This window comes from Takifugu flavidus, chromosome 18, assembly GCF_003711565.1.
Source record: "Takifugu flavidus isolate HTHZ2018 chromosome 18, ASM371156v2, whole genome shotgun sequence".
Taxonomy (NCBI): Eukaryota; Metazoa; Chordata; class Actinopteri; order Tetraodontiformes; family Tetraodontidae; genus Takifugu; species Takifugu flavidus.
Window position 1 is genome coordinate 13088247 of NC_079537.1, and position 11056 is coordinate 13099302.

Genomic DNA, 11056 nt, shown 5'->3' on the forward strand with positions numbered 1-11056 from the left:
TGTGGTGCTGCTGCTGGTGGTGGTGCTGCTGCTGGTGGTGCTGCTGGTGGTGGTGCTGCGGTGCTGCTGCTGGTGGTGCTGCTGGTGCTGGGGTGCTGCTGCTGGTGGTGCTGCTGCTGGTGGTGGTGCTGCTGCTGGTGGTGGTGCTGCTGCTGGTGCTGCTGGATGGTGGTGCTGCTGGTGCTGCTGCTGGTGTGGTGGTGCTGCTGCTGGTGGTGCTGCTGGTGCTGCTGCTGGTGTTGCTGCGGTTGGTGCTGCTGCTGCGTGGTGGCTGCTGCTGGTGGTGCTGCTGGTGCTGCTGCTGGTGGTGGTGCTGCTCTGGTGCTGCTGGTGGTGTGCTGCTGGTGCTGCTGCTGGTGCTGGTTGTGCTGGTGGTCCTGGTGCTGCTGGTGCTGCTGTGTTGCTGCTGTGTGGTGCTGCTGCTGGTGGTGCTGCTGCTGGTGGTGCTGCTGGTGCTGGTGCTGGTGGTGACTGCTGCTGCTGTTGATGATGGTGGTGGTGACATCACTGCCTCTGCTGTAGCTTCAGCCATATTTGTGATGCTCATTTACAACATTAGTTCATGAACCTGACAAATAATCATATTGTTTGTGATTTGGACTGTAAACAAGTGAATATTTAAAGTCATTTTTAATGAGAATTTAAAAGGAAGTAAACTTAGAACCTTTAGCGTTCAATGGTAATGACTGTTCACAAATGCTGCTGTAACCTGAAGAAGGTGAAGAAAACAACAAGAAGTCTGATGGTGACACTTTTATTAAGGGACCATCAGAGCGAAAACATAGCTTAGCTTAGCTTAGCTTAGCTTAGCTGCTGAAGATGGCTGACCGGTAAACTCGTGTCATGTGACATCACCCCTGCTGGCTGGCTGTGGAAGCCCCTCCCACTTCAGGACCAGTTCAAAGACACGTCGTTGTGTCACTTCTGTTGTGGTCGCAGTGTGGTTGCTAGGCAACAGTACAGCTGGCAGCAGCATCACCAACTGATTCGTTCATCTGAAATCGGTCGCTAAAATCACCTACAAACAAGCTGACTCAGCTAGTCACACGGTATGCTTGTGTGTCACCATGGTGACGGAGGCAGGGCCTATCATGATGGAGTGGGCGGAGCCTCACAGGGAGTAGAGTTTCAGCTGCTCCTCCATGTCTCCTTCTGTAACCTCCCCCAACACCTCCTGGTTCTCCTTCAGCAGCATGAAGATGGCTGCTAGCTGCTCCTGTTGCACCCTGGGAAACCCGTTACACCACACACACACACACACACGCACACACACACACACACACACACAGAGCATACATGCACACCCATATTTCAAAAAATCTCTGAAAAGGGCTTCCAGAATTTATAAAACTTTACTAACTTATACATCCATATCGTATGTGACCACGTGTGTGAGTGTAACATGTGTGACTGTAACATGTGTGAATGTAGCGTGTGTGACTGTAACATGTGTGAGTGTAGCATGTGTGAGTGTAACATGTGTGAGTGTAGCATGTGTGAGTGTAGTGTGTGTGAGTGTAACATGTGTGAATGTAGCGTGTGTGAGTGTAGCGTGTGTGAGTGTAACATGTGTGACTGTAGCGTGTGTGACTGTAGCGTGTGTGAGTGTAACATGTGTGAGTGTGTAGCATGTGTGAGTGTAACGTGGTGTGTAACATGTGAGTGTAGCGTGTGTGAGTGTAACATGTGTGACTGTAGCGTGTGAGTGTAACATGTGTGAGTGTAACATGTGTGAGTGTAGCGTGTGTGAGTGTAGCATGTGTGAGTGTAGCGTGTGTGAGTGTAACATGTGTGAGTGTAACATGTGTGAGTGTAACATGTGTGAGTGTAACGTGTGTGAGTGTAACATGTGTGAGTGTAGCGTGTGTGAGTGTAACATGAGTGAGTGTAGCGTGTGTGAGTGTAACGTGTGTGAGTGTAGCAAGTGTGAGTGTAGCATGTGTGACTGTAGTGTGTGTGAGTGTAACATGTGGAATGTAGCGTGTGTGAGTGTAGCGTGTGTAACATGTGTGACTGTAGCGTGTGTGAGTGTAACATGTGTGAGTGTAGCGTGTGTGAGTGTAACATGTGTGAGTGTAGCGTGTGTGAGTGTAACATGTGTGACTGTAGCGTGTGTGAGTGTAACATGTGTGACTGTAGTGTGTGTGTGTAACATGTGTGAGTGTAGCGTGTGTGAGTGTAGCGTGTGTGAGTGTAGCGTGTGTGAGTGTTGCGTGTGAGTGTAGCGTGTGTGAGTGTAACATGTATGACTGTAGCGTGTGTGAGTGTAACATGTGTGAGTGTAGCGTGTGTGAGTGTAACATGTGTGAGTGTAGCGTGTGTGAGTGTAGCATGTGTGAGTGTGGCGTGTGTGAGTGTAGCGTGTGTGAGTGTAGCATGTGTGAGTGTAGCGTTGTGATGTAACATGTGTGACTGTAGCGTGTGTGAGTGTAGCGTGTGTGTTGCGTGTGTGAGTGTAACATGTGTGAGTGTAGCATGTGTGAGTGTAGCGTGTGTGAGTGTAACATGTGAGTGTAGCGTGTGTGAGTGTAACATGTGTGACTGTAGCGTGTGTGAGTGTAACATGTGTGAGTGTAGCGTGTGTTGAGTGTAGCGTGTGGTGAGTGTAGCGTGTGTGAGTGTAACATGTGTGACTGTAGTGTGTGTGTGTAACATGTGTGAGTGTAGCGTGTGAGTGTAACGTGTGTGAGTGTACATGAGTGAGTGTAGCGTGTGTGAGTGTAACATGTGTGAGTGTAGCGTGTGTGAGTGTAACATGAGTGAGTGTAGCGTGTGTGAGTGTAGCATGTGTGAGTGTAGCGTGTGTGAGTGTAACATGTGTGAGTGTACATGTGTGAGTGTAACGTGTGTGAGTGTAACATGTGTGAGTGTAGCGTGTGTGAGTGTAACATGAGTGAGTGTAGCGTGTGTGAGTGTAGCGTGTGTGAGTGTAACATGTGTGAGTGTAGCGTGTGTGAGTGTAACATGAGTGAGTGTAGCGTGTGTGAGTGTAGCGTGTGTGAGTGTAACATGAGTGAGTGTAGCGTGTTGAGTGTAGCGTGTGTGAGTGTAACATGAGTGAGTGTAGCGTGTTGAGTGTAGCGTGTGAGTGTAACATGAGTGAGTGTAGCGTGTGTGAGTGTAGCGTGTGTGAGTGTAACATGAGTGAGTGTAGCGTGTGTGAGTGTAGCGTGTGTGAGTGTAACATGAGTGAGTGTAGCGTGTGTGAGTGTAGCGTGTGAGTGTAACATGAGTGAGTGTAGCGTGTGTGAGTGTAGCGTGTGTGAGTGTTGCGTGTGAGTGTAGCGTGTGTGAGTGTAGCGTGTGTGAGTGTAGCGTGTGTGAGTGTAACATGTGTGAGTGTAACGTGTGTGAGTGTAACATGTGTGAGTGTAACGTGTGTGAGTGTAACATGTGTGAGTGTAACATGAGTGAGTGTAACATGTGTGAGTGTAGCGTGTGTGAGTGTAACATGTGTGAGTGTAGCGTGTGTGAGTGTAGCGTGTGTGAGTGTAGCAAACATGACTGAGCAGACGTGTTCGGCGGCACATGTTTATTTCAGAGAAGAATCCTGAAAGAGCCAATCAGAAACCTCTGACCACGTTACCATGGAAACAAGGTACCAAGAGGTGAAGTAAAGAAAGAGAAGAAGACCAGAGGGGAGCGAAGGTGAGTCGGGAGCTCAGGTGCTGCTGGACTCAGGAGCTCTGAAAGGAGACACAGGTTGATGCAGCGTCCTGATCCGAAGGAACTTTCTCACAAGGCTTCCAGAACTGGGTTAGCGGTTAGCACCTAGCATGCAGCGTTAGCAGCAGTCCCCACAGGTGGTTCAGCTACAAAGGTCAGCATGACCTTTGACACCACACAGGGTGCAGGTGTTTTGCTAGCAGCTCAATGTTGTTAGCTTGTTGCTCTGCTGTGTTTCATGTGTCCACAGACACAGGAGGAGCACGCAACAGGACACCTCAACGGGCCAATCACAGCCAGCTCTGTCCCTCAGGGAAGCACCTTTGATCTGAAGGGTCGGGGTTCCAAACTCACCTTTGCTCTTCCTCCATCTCCTCCTTCGTCATCAGCATCTCAAACTTGTTCTGTTTCATCCCCGGAGTGAACTTGACTTCAGCCGCGGCCGCGTCTGACACGCAAACACACACAAAACAGGGCGCGTCAGCGGTGCTAGCACGTGTCAGCGGTGCTAGCACGTGTCAGCGGTGCTAGCATGTCAGTGGTGCTAGCACGTCAGCGGTGCTAGCATGTCAGCGGTGCTAGCACGTCAGTGGTGCTATCGTGTCAGCGGTGCTAGCACGTGTCAGCGGTGCTAGCGTGTCAGCGGTGCTAGCCTGTGTCAGTGGTGCTAGCACATGTCAGTGGTGCTATCATGTCAGCGGTGCTAGCATGTGTCAGTGGTGCTATCGTGTCAGTGGTGCTATCGTGTCAGTGGTGCTAGCATGTCAGTGGTGCTATCGTGTCAGCGGTGCTAGCATGTGTCAGTGGTGCTATCGTGTCAGTGGTGCTACCATGTCAGCGGTGCTAGCGTGTCAGCGGTGCTAGCACATCAGTGGTGCTATCGTGTCAGTGGTGCTACCATGTCAGCGGTGCTAGCGTGTCAGCGGTGCTAGCACATCAGTGGTGCTATCGTGTCAGTGGTGCTACCATGTCAGCGGTGCTAGCGTGTCAGCGGTGCTAGCACATCAGTGGTGCTATCGTGTCAGTGGTGCTAGCATGTCAGTGGTGCTACCATGTCAGCGGTGCTAGCGTGTCAGCGGTGCTAGCACATCAGTGGTGCTAGCGTGTCAGCGGTGCTAGCACCCGTCAGTATTAAAGACCTAAACGGGTTTTACCATCATTCTCTGGTTCAGCTTCAGGGTCACATGACTGTGGTTTAGATTCTGGTCCAGACTTGTTTGGAGGTTCTGGTCCAGGTCCGGATCCAGATGCTACTGCAGGCTCAGGTACCAGTACCGTTGGAGAGATTGAAGTTCTTCCTGGGTCAGATTTGGCTTCAGATTTCAGTCCCGATTCTGGTTTAACAAGAGGAAGTGATTCTGTCGTAGGTTCTGGTACTGGTTCTGGGACTGGACCTGCAGCTGACTCTGGGGTAGTTGCTGCTTCCTGAACCGGTTCAGGTTCTGATACTGGTCGTGTTTCTGGGCCTGGCTCAATCACTGACACCTGTACCTGTTCTGGGTTAGGTTCAAAGAGTGGTTCTGGTTCTGGGACCGATTCAGGTACCAGTTCTGGGACAGATTCAGGTATCATTTCTGGTTCTGGTTCTGGGACAGATTCAGGTACCAGTTCTGGTTCTGGGACAGATTCAGGTATCATTTCTGGTTCTGGTTCTGGGACAGATTCAGGTACCAGTTCTGGTTCTGGGGCAGCTGGAGGCATCAGTACCGGTTCTGGGGCAGATTCAGGTACCAGTTCTGGTTCCGGGACAGATTCAGGTACCAGTTCTGGTTCTGGGGCAGCTGGAGGCATCAGTACCGGTTCTGGGGCAGATTCAGGTACCAGTTCTGGTTCCGGGACAGATTCAGGGACCACTTCTGGTTCTGGGGCAGCTGGAGGCATCAGTACCGGTTCTGGGGCAGATTTAGGTACCAATTCTGGTTCCGGGACAGATTCAGGTACCAGTTCTGGTTCTGGGGCAGCTGGAGGCATCAGTACCAGTTCTGGGGCAGATTTAGGTACCAATTCTGGTTCCGGGACAGATTCAGGTACCAGTTCTGGTTCTGGGGCAGCTGGAGGCATCAGTACCGGTTCTGGGGCAGATTTTGGTACCAGTTCTGGTTCTGGGGCAGATGGAGGCATCAGTACCGGTTCTGGGGCAGATTTAGGTACCAGTTCGGGTTCCGGGACAGATTCAGGGACCAGTTCTGGTTCTGGTTCAGGTTCTGGCCTTGCAGCAGCAGAGGAATCTGGTTTTCTTGTGTGTTCTGGATCCACCTGAAGAGAATCAACAGAGATCTTTGAGCAGCAGGTCCAGCAGAACCGGGTCAGAACTCTTTAAACTGGGTGATGGAAATAAATGCTGAGTGTTGCTGTGACCTTTGACCTCTGACAGGCTGTTAGTGGCAGAAGCTCGTTAAGGGGCAGCTGTTCCTGACACACACACACACACACACACACACTCTCTCTCACACACACAAACACACACACACTCTCTCTCTCACACCACTCTCTCTCTCTCTCACACACACACACCACACTCTCACACACACACAACACACACTCTCTCTCACACACACACTCTCACACACTCACAAACTCTCACACACACACCCTCACACACACACCTCTCACACACCTCTCACACACACACACACTCTCTCTCTCTCTCACCAACACACCCTCTCACACACCTCTCACTCTCACACACACACACTCTCTCTCTCTCACACACACACACTCTCACACACACACACTCACACTCTCTCTCACACACACACTCTCTCACACACACACACTCTCTCTCTCTCACACACACACTCTCTCTCACACACCACACACACTCTCTCTCTCTCTCACACTCACTCTCTCTCACACTCACTCTCTCTCTCACACACACACACACACTCTCACACACACACCTCTCACACACACACTCTCTCTCTCTCACCACACACACTCTCTCTCACACACACACACCACACTCTCTCTCTCACCACACACACTCTCTCTCACACTCACTCTCTCTCACACTCACTCTCTCTCTCACCACACACACTCTCACACACACACTCTCACACACACACACTCACACACACACACACACACACACTCACTCACACTCTCTGACAGGAAGACCAAAGGTGGCGGCGGTGCTAACGTGGCTAACCGTCCGTATTTGGTGGCTACATGGAAACTATATTTACACCTTTGGTGTCACATGACTGACACAGAAGTGTCATGTATGATGTGTGGTACAGGTGTCCTCTCCGTTGCTATGGTTGCAGACATGTTGTGAAGAGGACACCATGTCCAGGTTAGCATGTTCGATTTACAAGAGGAATGAAGCCATACAGAAACCTGTTAGCACTAGCCTGTGTTAGCATGTATAGCATATAGTAAAGTTTTATTCAACATGTTAAAACAAAAAAACATAAACAAAATGGGACCAGGAGACTAAATGGGTCAGAACCTGTTCCGAACGGGCCTTTTCGGACCCTTTCTGCTAGCAAGGAGTCAGCGTGCTAGCATAGGCTAGTCTGTCCCGTGGAGTGGCACCTGTCCTGCCCCTCCCCCAGAGCCGAGTGGAACCAGCAACCCTCTCCTAAATCAAGTCTCCTGGGGGCGTGGTCTGCGCGAGGCCCCGCCCCCTGCTGCCATCAGGTCACCGCTTTATTTTGGATTGTTCACAAAAATCGGGACAATAAAGTTGAGTTGAAATAAACTACGTGAATCCTTGAAGGTAACGCGTCACTTTATTTAAGTTAAAACACTATTAAATCCGTCACAATCAAGAAATGCGCCGATAAAAGGGAATTTTACGCTCCTCTTAAGTACCAAAGTGATGTTTTTCGTGATTTTCCGTCTTTACTCGTCTACCAGGGACGAAAGTCCCGACGCAGCTTACCGGGGGGGCGTGTGAGCCACGACCAGCCCGGACAGGAGGCGCGGCCGCCGGCCGGACTGCAGCTCTGGTCGCTGGGGCGTCTTTACCAGGTCCGCGGCTCCCCGCGGAGCAGGAGGAGGAGGAGCAGGAGGAGGAGGAGCCGGAGCTCCGGCGGAGAAGCGCGGAGGTGAAGACGAGCGCGAGGACGGTGAAGAGCAGCGCGGGAAGGAGGAGCGGCTCCAGGTCCATGATGGAGGTCCGAACCGGGGCGTCTGAGCTCCAGCGCGAGGATCAGCTGGACTCAACGGCTCACCGCCGTGACGTCACGATTCCGGTCTCCTTATAAGGCTGGTTCCGTCTGAAGACGAGGGACATGCGGCGCCATCAGAACTTCAGACCAGGACTGTTTAACCGTTACCATGACAACGGTGGATTGGCGCTCCCTGTGCAGATGACATCACAGAGGGCGCCACGGTGGGCACAGAAGACGCAGAGACAGACCAAAGGTTCTTCCAAAAGACTTTATTCATCCAAAGAGACGGCGCCGCGCCGGCCGCCGCGCCAGGCGCCACCTGACTGCAGAGGCACGTCGGTCAGACTCGTCAGCTTCAGCAACGAGCAGAAAAGGTGAAGCGATGAAGAACCACGCACAGCCCTCGTACCACGGCGTTGACGGGCTCTGTTGCAGTGCATTCTGGGTAATGTAGCGCTCTCCAAAGTTCAGGGCTTAATGGGACAGTTTACTGTTAAATCATTGGACAGGTGATGTAGGGGAGGCGGGGCTTACACAGTGTTCAGGTGGACAAAAAGGAGTCCACCTGGTTGTTAAGGCTGTTTAGAAGTAGCAGAAATATTAAGAGGCCCCCTCCAGACACCGGTGGACCTTCAGGGTTAGGGTTAACCCTTCAGCCAGACTCCAGGTGTGTGTGTGGCGCTGGGGGGGGGGGGGTCGCCACGGTTGGCTGGGGGTCGCCACGGTTGGCTGGGGGTCACCGTGATGAACTCCTCTCCTTACTGACGCAGTCGTCCTGGCCCCTCGTGTCCCCGTTAGCCGCGCCGCTGCAGGTCCGCCGCTTCTTCCTGCGATGGGAGGCGCCGTCCTTCTCGGAGCCCGAGTCCCTCTGCAGGAAGAACATGAGAACCAGAGCGTCCTTCAGCCCCACGTTGGACAGACCAGCCCTTTCCACTCTGGCCTGGTCCTCGCCCTCCCGTGTGTGTGTGTGTGTGTGTGTGTGTGTGTGTGTGTGGTTAGCACATACATCAGAGTCTGATTCAGATGAACTGGAGGACGATGATGATGAAGAGTCGCTGGAGCTGTCCGAAGCGATGCCTGTTGACTCCTGAAGATCCACCTTATCAGCCAGGGCAGCCAGATCAGGTCTCTCCTGCTTCAGGATCCTACACACACACACACTCATTCAGGTTCAGGGCTTCTCCTGGGTCGCTGGGGGTGCTGTGTGTGGATTCGTACCGGTACCACTTCCTGGACAGTTTGGGACGACCGCGCACTGTTTTGTGCCACACGATGGGGAAGTTGGTGCTGCTGGCAAAGTTCTGAGTGACGGCGATGGTCGTGTCCAGGTTCAGGACCACGTGCCACCATCCACCTGTGGACACACAGGAAGCTCCAGGTTAGCCTCCACGTTAGCCTCCACGTTAGCCTCCATTAGCCTGCTAAAGGAGCAGCGGTCACGTGATCTGCTGGCGTGTCCATGTGCTAATCTGCAGTCAGGCGAGGCTTAAATCCTGCCTTTAATCCACCCTGATCACCATTGTTAGCATTAGCTAGGAGCTGAAAGTAGGTCGCACAGGAATGACGTGACAGGCTGGCTGAGGTCGCTATGGAAACCCTGAATCACCCTTATGAGCCCAGTTTGCTGGACATCCTGAGCTGACCCAACCAGCACAGCCATGGAAGCCAACACTGGTGCAGTCACTGACCGGGAACGAAGACCGTCTCCCCGGGTCTCTGGAGGATCTCCAGCGGCAGGAACTCTGGAGGCCAGTTCGGCTGCTGCGTTCTCGGGTAGATGACGCTGAACCAGGTGACGGCCTCATCCTGCTGGTTGCCGCCCTCCTCCCGGGCCACCTTGATAATCTCGCGGGGCGTGTTGGTCGGGAACAGACACCACCTCTTGTGGCCCTGGACCAGGGCGTTCCAGGCGCTGGTGCCCAGGGGGTCGATGTGGATGCCGGTGCCAGAGCGGGCTGGACCCATCACAAACCACCTGAGAGGAAACACACCACCCGGTTATTTCTACTCCGCTTTGTCCGTGGACCAGAGAACATCCGAGCTGGTCTTAATCGGCCAGGTCAAACACTGAGGTGGGGACAGAGACACCTGTACGGCGGCCGGCGTTTCTCTCCTGCAAACTGGAACAGGTCATCTCTGAAGAAGACGGGCACCTGGTAGTCGTCAAGCAGCTTACGGCGCTTGGCGTGTTCCCCGTAGCTGCTGTCGAAGATGTAGAGCGGGCTGTCGTCCTTGGTGCTCTCCAGGTACTCCGTGTAGTACTTCATCTTCATCTTCACCGAGTAGCCGTCGTTGTCCTCGCCACACTTGAACTTCTGGTTGCGGTACTTGCGTTTGAGGCGCTCCAGGGTCCATTTTTCACGGGCAGGCCAGTTTTCCTGGCAGTTCAGTAGGACCACGGGCTTGTAGGGCCGCTCGAAGCGCTGGATGAACTCCTCGGGACTGAGCTGGAGGGCATCTACGCGCTCCACCGAGTCCTGGAAGCAGCACAGCAGATCCCAGAGCTTTAGTGGGAAACACCTGAGGTGAACAGGAAGACATGAACAGGCCCAAACTCATATGAATGAACCTCTGCGGATTTCAACCTGGCTGAGCTCTGGTGGGAGCGGCACATTTGGGTCAGTTGAGGTTTTTAAGCTGCACAATAATTGTAGGTTGGCTCGAGTATCGTGGAAACTTTAACCGGCGCGATAACGAACCGGATGAATCCGCACCTCCAGACGAACTGATGCTCGCTGGACTTACAAATGTGAACAAACTGAGGTGAATAATCTGGGTCTGGCTGATGTCTACGTGACCGACTGCACTTGTGCCGCAGCTGCGCCGGCTAACTGTTGTTAGCTCAGTTAGCCTCGTTAGCTGACAGCTACCTTCACGCTGCGGGGCGATAGGTCGAAGTTATCATGGTAGCCGTGTTTGATCCAGTCTAGAGAGTCCTTCAGCTCGGGCCTGGCGCTGCGTTTCGCCTCTTTGATCCGCTTTTTGCTCTTATGGTTCATTCCTCTTCCCGATGCGACTGATGGTGAACTCGCTGCTCAGCCTGCTAACGTGCTAACGGGACACTTGTGCTTCCTGGCAGCCACATTCAGTCGAGTGTCGGCCGGGAGCTGCGCTGCTCTCACACGGACACTTTAATCGCTTGAGTCTACGTACAAACACCAAATATGCGGACTCCTCTAAAAACTAAGCAACTTCCATGAGAGCGAGACGAGCAAGAAAGCTAACCGACTGAAGCGCCACTGAGCCCGCCCCCGGAGCAGGAAGTCCAAGCT

At 52.9% G+C, this 11056-nt stretch overlaps 2 protein-coding genes across 8 annotated transcripts; both read right to left on the minus strand.

Annotated features, from left to right (window-relative positions):
* Nucleotides 1–738: 738 nt before the first annotated feature.
* si:ch73-366l1.5 (FILIA-N KH-like domain-containing protein) lies at nucleotides 739–7926 on the minus strand. Of its 7 annotated transcripts, none has more exons than XR_008947138.1 (5): nucleotides 7553–7926; nucleotides 4821–5922; nucleotides 4021–4114; nucleotides 3587–3686; nucleotides 739–1226 (listed from the first exon to the last, which is right to left on the minus strand). XR_008947138.1 is itself a non-coding variant. In XM_057015123.1 (5 exons), exons 1-5 carry the CDS (start codon nucleotides 7778–7780, stop codon nucleotides 1112–1114), a joined length of 1509 nt encoding a protein of 502 aa, XP_056871103.1. In that variant the 5' UTR covers nucleotides 7781–7926; the 3' UTR covers nucleotides 739–1111. The 7 variants fall into 7 exon arrangements, 6 of the variants coding, with proteins under 6 accessions (XP_056871103.1, XP_056871102.1, XP_056871104.1 ...); XM_057015123.1 differs by lacking the exon at nucleotides 3587–3686 and having other exon boundaries at nucleotides 4821–5813; nucleotides 5844–5922; XM_057015122.1 differs by lacking the exon at nucleotides 3587–3686 and having other exon boundaries at nucleotides 4821–5663; nucleotides 5694–5922.
* Nucleotides 7927–8038: 112 nt separating this feature from the next.
* On the minus strand, nucleotides 8039–11056 carry jmjd6 (jumonji domain containing 6, arginine demethylase and lysine hydroxylase). The gene is made up of 6 exons (XM_057015139.1): nucleotides 10655–11056; nucleotides 9873–10261; nucleotides 9473–9759; nucleotides 9003–9138; nucleotides 8791–8929; nucleotides 8039–8652 (listed from the first exon to the last, which is right to left on the minus strand). Exons 1-6 carry the CDS (start codon nucleotides 10781–10783, stop codon nucleotides 8521–8523), a joined length of 1212 nt encoding a protein of 403 aa, XP_056871119.1. The 5' UTR covers nucleotides 10784–11056; the 3' UTR covers nucleotides 8039–8520.